A 5,714-nucleotide genomic window follows, 5' to 3' on the forward strand; every position below is an offset into this window, starting at 1 on the left:
CCCTTCTACAAAAATATACTTAATCTCTCCCCCAAAAGAAACACACAAAATCCTGTCGTCACTGTGAACATCTCTGGGTGATGTTAATTCCTCTTTTAATTAAGGCACAACCCCCTGGGTATTTCATAATTTGTAAAACTGAATTGTAAAGTGAATCACCACTGAAACTATATATAATAGTAGAGGAAGGTGGGGAATAATTAAAATGTAAAACAAAAAAAATTGTATAACAGAAAGGAAGAAATAAACATAGCTGGTACAGTCCTCATTTTTATACTTGAAATGGCCATTGTGGAATGAATGAATGAGTTATTTCATCCTTGTCACTACACTCAAGCTTCACAGAGCCATATCTTTTTCATCTTTGTAATAAATGTCTGATTAAATGGAAGAAGTCAGACTAGATCTTTGGCTCAAGTAAGGTACTTGGGACAGGCAAGGCATTTAATTCTTTCCATTTTTAATCCAAATACTTGATCCTCAAATAAAATATTTCTTCTATTCCCAAATAAGATTATCAACTGCCTTTTCTTTTTAAAAAAAAAAACTTCACTCAACAAAGAACAAAGATGATAATAAGCAGAGTGTTAGACAAAAATATAGTTATTAAAAACAATGCTCACCAATCATCCACAAGTCAAAAATATGGAGGAAATTCATACTTTGGGGGTTAATAAAACATTGTTGCTCATGAATTCATTTGTTAAATTTTTTTGTTTCCAGAGATTAAAGAAAACAGCTATGACTCAGAGGGAAAAATTAACAGATGTGTTGGTTTAATTGCATGACTTCTAAATACATTAAACAAATAAGGAAGAAATTGACATTTCTGATACAAAGACCTTACAATATGAAATGAAGAGAGCACTTCCTATTCACAATGTATTTCTAGAGAAAATTTCAATCCTTGGAAAGTTCTTGGATTTTGTGCTCCCCCAAAATGACGTTTACATTTTAACCCTTTTTATTTATTTATATGAAAAATTCTAATTTATTTTACATAAAAGCTTATAAAGCAAGCTGATTTATGAGGCTGAAGATTTGAGTTGTTTTCTTGGAACAAACCCGTGCACTCAGGGAAGCTCTTCGGTCCCACTTCCCACAGGGGCGGTGCACCCCCTTCCAGCCCCCTCTGGGTAGGACCCATGGTGTCACAAGGACCACAGGAGTGGGGTCCCTGCTCACCACTGCTGGGAACAGACCTTACAGGGCACACCTGCTATGCCATCATCAGTCATCTCCATGGTGGGGCCAGGGGCAAGGTGAGGAGGACTCAATATTTGCAATGCAGGGAAGTTGGTTGTGGCAATGCCCATGATCAAAGGAGTACAACCTTGGCAAAAGAATCTGACTTTTAAATAGAAAATTCACTTAAGTGATAACTGTGTCAGGGTAAGTGGGATTGCAAAGAAAATTATACCTAAAGTGAGAGAAAACTTGATTAATTGAATCACAATCAAAAGTGAGGAAAACAGTGACATTATGACATGTTAATGGGAACATCATTCAAATTACACAAATTTATTTGTATATAAAGTACTTTTCCAGAGCATATTGTATGCAGATCAAGTATACTATATTCAAAAGGCACTTCCTATATATTTTTGTATAGTATCCCTTGCCCATCACAGAAGAGTATGACTGATAGCCAATTGCCTTCCAAATGTCTGGCATTCAGAAAGGAGATAGGGGAAAAAATGTAAATACATATTTACACATCTTATTGTCTCCCCACAAGAAAATTTATAAGCTGCAGAACCACAAGTATGACCTTCCCATTCACATACTGAAATGAGTTTTGACTCAAGGGGTGTAAATGCAGAGAAACCAGACATCTTGGTTTAGCTGATCAGTCCCAGTTTATTCTTGTTTTCAACTATAATTATTAATAGTGCAGCCTCCCACCCCACCCCCCACATACACTCAAATGTGGTCCAGTTTGAACAATAAATTATAATTTATTATAACTTTGTTATGGAATTTTAAGCTTTGGCTATGAAGTTGGCAAAATTAGTGCCGTAATTTTCCCATAAGGAAATGGGTGGTCAAACTGGTTAATTCACTCTGCCTTTTCCCTTACAGAAAAGACATGAATCTGGCAATGTAAACAAAGTGAGGGGGACTTTAAGTAACAAAAGAATCAGCTACTCTATATTCTTGTGACTTTTCTCTTCATACAGAACTGGCCACGACCATTTCCGAATAACGGGGATTCTCTTCCCAGCCTCCAGGGACTTTAAATGTCACCAATAGTTATGAGAAAATGGTCTTGTACATTTTCTTATATTTCTTTATCTTATCCCTGGGTTATCAGACAAAGAGTAGAGGTAGGGCTTTGAATCAGGAACTATTTATTTTTAAGTTGATAGTACAACTTTCCATCAAGCTATCTTTTGGGTGCTCTTCCCTAGTGAAGCACTCCTCCTCCCTCCCCCATCAAGCCTAGAATTGATAGGAAAGTCATCTCCACAGAGTGGAAAAGCTGGCATAAAAGCATTTGCCCAAAATTCAGGGTCCTCTGCCACACTTCCCTCCCTATCTCACTCTGTGAGAAAGTTAGTGGAGCTATTGGAGATAGGGTAAGAGATTAGTAAGCATTCACAGAAGGGCAGTAATTAGCAAGGCAGCAGATCTACTTACCCACACTCCAATAGCAGTCCCCTTACCCTGCAGATTGCCACAGATTCCAGAGCCCCGGTCTCCTACCCCTACATTGTCCCAGCAAATTCTGGGCATGTGTGCTCAAGTTCCTGTCCTGCAGGTAGCAATTCTCTCATAGTGTGTCTCAGAGTTCAGTCCCGTAGATGGCCTTATAACGTAAGTATTCTTCTAAGCACTGGAGAGCATTATCATCCACCCTTGGGTCAAACTTGTTGGCCAACAGATGATGGTTCTGAAGCATCCAGTGCAGGTCCCCAGTCCCATAAATGCAGACAGCCCGCTGGTGGATTCCAGTGCACGGTGCATATGGTGCCCCCTCACTGATGTTTCCCTCATGGGCCTGCCACTTGACCAGCCTGGCAATGGCAGCCAGGTCTGAGATGTCATACTTGGGGTGGTAAGGAACAGAGCCAGGCATCCATGGTGCACGCTGAAGGGTGGCCCAGAGGTGCTCATCGGGGCTATAGGTATCTTTTACCCATTCTATCAGTTGTCGGGATTTGGGATTCTCCAAGACATGTTGGATGAAGTTTCGAGAAGCCACAATATAGGCATTCCCTGTGAACATACGTAAATTATAAGGGGGAGGGTCCTTCTGCTTGCTGGTCTTGTACAGCGCATCTGTCGTCTCATAGTGATATTTCCAGCGATTTTTTTTGTATTCGGAAGGTATCTCTGACTCCATACTATTCTTCCCATTCAACATCTTGAGGGCCTGAACCATCTCGGCATTGGTCTTGAGAGGAAAGTCTGTCCCACATGTATTGAGAAAATATTTCCAAGGCACTGAGCTCTGGAGCAAGTCTTCCATGCAGTTGAGGTCAGCCTGCACCCTGGACCAGGAGGCATAAACCACCCGGACCAGCTTACTGGCCATGAAGACATTTGAGAAGCATGAAATAATTGACTTGATGGCTTCTTTGAAAGTTTCTGGAGACTTCTCATCCACATGGATGCAGTATATGTTCTGTGGGGCATACACAGCTCGCAGCAGCCTTTCAAAGTTTTCAATCTTCTCATGGACCACCATAGAGTACGCAATAGGGAAGTCTGATTCTTCTTTGCTCAGGGGGAACTTTATAAACTTCCTTTCGGCCTTAAAGTGCTCACAGTCTCTAGTCAGGTTGAGGTAGTCAGCATCTGAGAAAGGCTCCCGCTTCTTCCTGGTCTCCAGGTTGTCCAGGTGAGCCTGGATCAATGCTGCCTGGTCCCCTCGGATGATCCCAGAACAGTTGATGGATCTCTTTGCTGGCAACTTCAGGGAGTTGTACAGTATGTCCCTACAATGCTGGCTTAGAAAGTCCTTGGATTCCAGATCCAGGTGATGAAAACGACATTTCAGTTTGAGAGAAAGTCTCAGTGCAACGATGGCCAGCAGCATATAGCAGCCCAGGGCCCACAGGTAATGTTTTAGGCAGGGGTTCTTCCTCCACAAAATCATCTTCATGGAATGGAGATCAGGGAGAGTCTGGACACAGGGAGGGAAGAGGAGAATGGAATCCTTGGACAGAACAAAATGCCTTCAATTACAAACTAAACCTGAACACATTCACAGGAACAACAAGTTCAATTCCAACAATGGAAAAAATGTTTCTTCCCTAGACAGACATCCTCAGTAAAGTCCTGCCTAGGATAGCCTCATATACCTGGCTTGCTCATTGAGGTTTATAACCTGACCCTACAAACAAACTGACCATGCTGGGGTCAAGCTCCACCTCCACCCCAGGAGAGAGAAGGGGAAGCAGAACTGAGCACCTGCTGAAGTAGATGTGTAATTAGTAAGAGGAAGTCCCCACCCTTCATTCTCCATTCTTCTTCCCACCCCTCACCACCCTGTTTATATTACATAGTTCTTACGTGGGACCTAGAATTTCCAGTAAGTCTAGGGAGAAAATCCATGACATTCAGAATCTACATGTCATTTCTAGAAATCTAAAAGTCCTTTTAAAAGGAAAAGTGTATTTTTTGCTCTTGTTTGGCAATTTATACATCAGGATGCTTATTATCACATATAATTCCTTGGTCAGACGTGGTATCTAGCCACCCTTAAAAAAATGTTCTTAAGGAAGTGAAAAAAAAAAGTGGATATAATTTTTTAAAAAGGTTATTGTCATCATCATATAGGTAACTCTTAGACTATCTAAATTTAAAATTTATCTGCACATAGAGACACACATAGCTCTGAGTACATTTAATGAGTGTCATCTATGCGCCAGGGATATTTCTTTATATTATCCCATTTAATTCTCACATTCAGCCTGAAATGTAGCATTGTTAGCAGCCCAGAGCCCACAGATCTCTTTTACAGATAGGAAAAGGAAAGTCAGATAACTAGCCAAATATCACCCATGTTATAAGAAGTAGATCTTGGACTCCTTCCAACTTCACCTTCCCCCTAGTTTTTTCTTTGTAGCCATCAAGCCTATTGCTTGTTCCACCAAACTATAGCTATCTTTTCAATAAAATGCAGTACCCACCAAAGGAAACCAGATATTATAGAAAAGTCCCTAAAAGGAGAAAAACATCCTTCTAGCAATGGTTGTTTGCCCTTGTTGCATCCTCTCTCTAAACAAAAGATTGTATCATCTTCAGTACTAACTTTTAAGATAATCTAAGAGGGAGAGAAACAAAAAATTAAGAAAATTCTCACCTTTAATAGCTTCTTTCCTGCTTGGGGAAGATCTCTTGCCAGGGTGTGAATCCATTTCCAAGGGGGAACTTACTGGGTTTCACGAAACCAAACATAAACACCATTTTCTCTGGTCTTCTAACCCCTCCAAAATATATATTGTTTGATATTCACAGGATGTCTAAGAAACCAGCTGCAACTCCTCTTTAATCTCTGCAAAGTAGAGAGTAGCAGATGGCTTTATCATTCTCCTTTTGGATTTCCTGCTCTCAGATAAGAGAGCTAGCTCAGCTAAATCCTTCAGGATAGACTATGTTCTCTGAGTTATCTGGCAGGGTGAGGCAGAAAAAAAAATTTTTTTTAATGCTGGCAATATCTGAGAAGGCAAGCAGGTATTTCAACCAAAACAACCCAGTTTGTATCT

The 5,714-nt window shown here is 40.5% G+C and overlaps 1 protein-coding gene across 1 annotated transcript; it reads right to left on the bottom strand.

Annotated features, from left to right (window-relative positions):
* Positions 1-1,909: 1,909 nt before the first annotated feature.
* On the bottom strand, positions 1,910-5,405 carry GCNT3 (glucosaminyl (N-acetyl) transferase 3, mucin type). Its single transcript, XM_037833812.1, has 2 exons — positions 5,312-5,405; positions 1,910-4,162 (listed from the first exon to the last, which is right to left on the bottom strand). The coding sequence occupies exon 2, from the start codon at positions 4,106-4,108 to the stop codon at positions 2,786-2,788; it is 1,323 nt and encodes a 440-aa protein (XP_037689740.1). The 5' UTR covers positions 4,109-4,162; positions 5,312-5,405; the 3' UTR covers positions 1,910-2,785.
* Between the last annotated feature and the right edge of the window lie 309 nt (positions 5,406-5,714).

This window comes from Choloepus didactylus, chromosome 4, assembly GCF_015220235.1.
Source record: "Choloepus didactylus isolate mChoDid1 chromosome 4, mChoDid1.pri, whole genome shotgun sequence".
NCBI classification, from domain to species: domain Eukaryota; kingdom Metazoa; phylum Chordata; class Mammalia; order Pilosa; family Megalonychidae; genus Choloepus; species Choloepus didactylus.

Coding starts and splice junctions, on each gene's coding strand:
- GCNT3 (XM_037833812.1), bottom strand. CDS start 4,108: ATGAAGATGATTTTGTGGAGGAAGAACCCCTGCCTAAAACATTACCTG.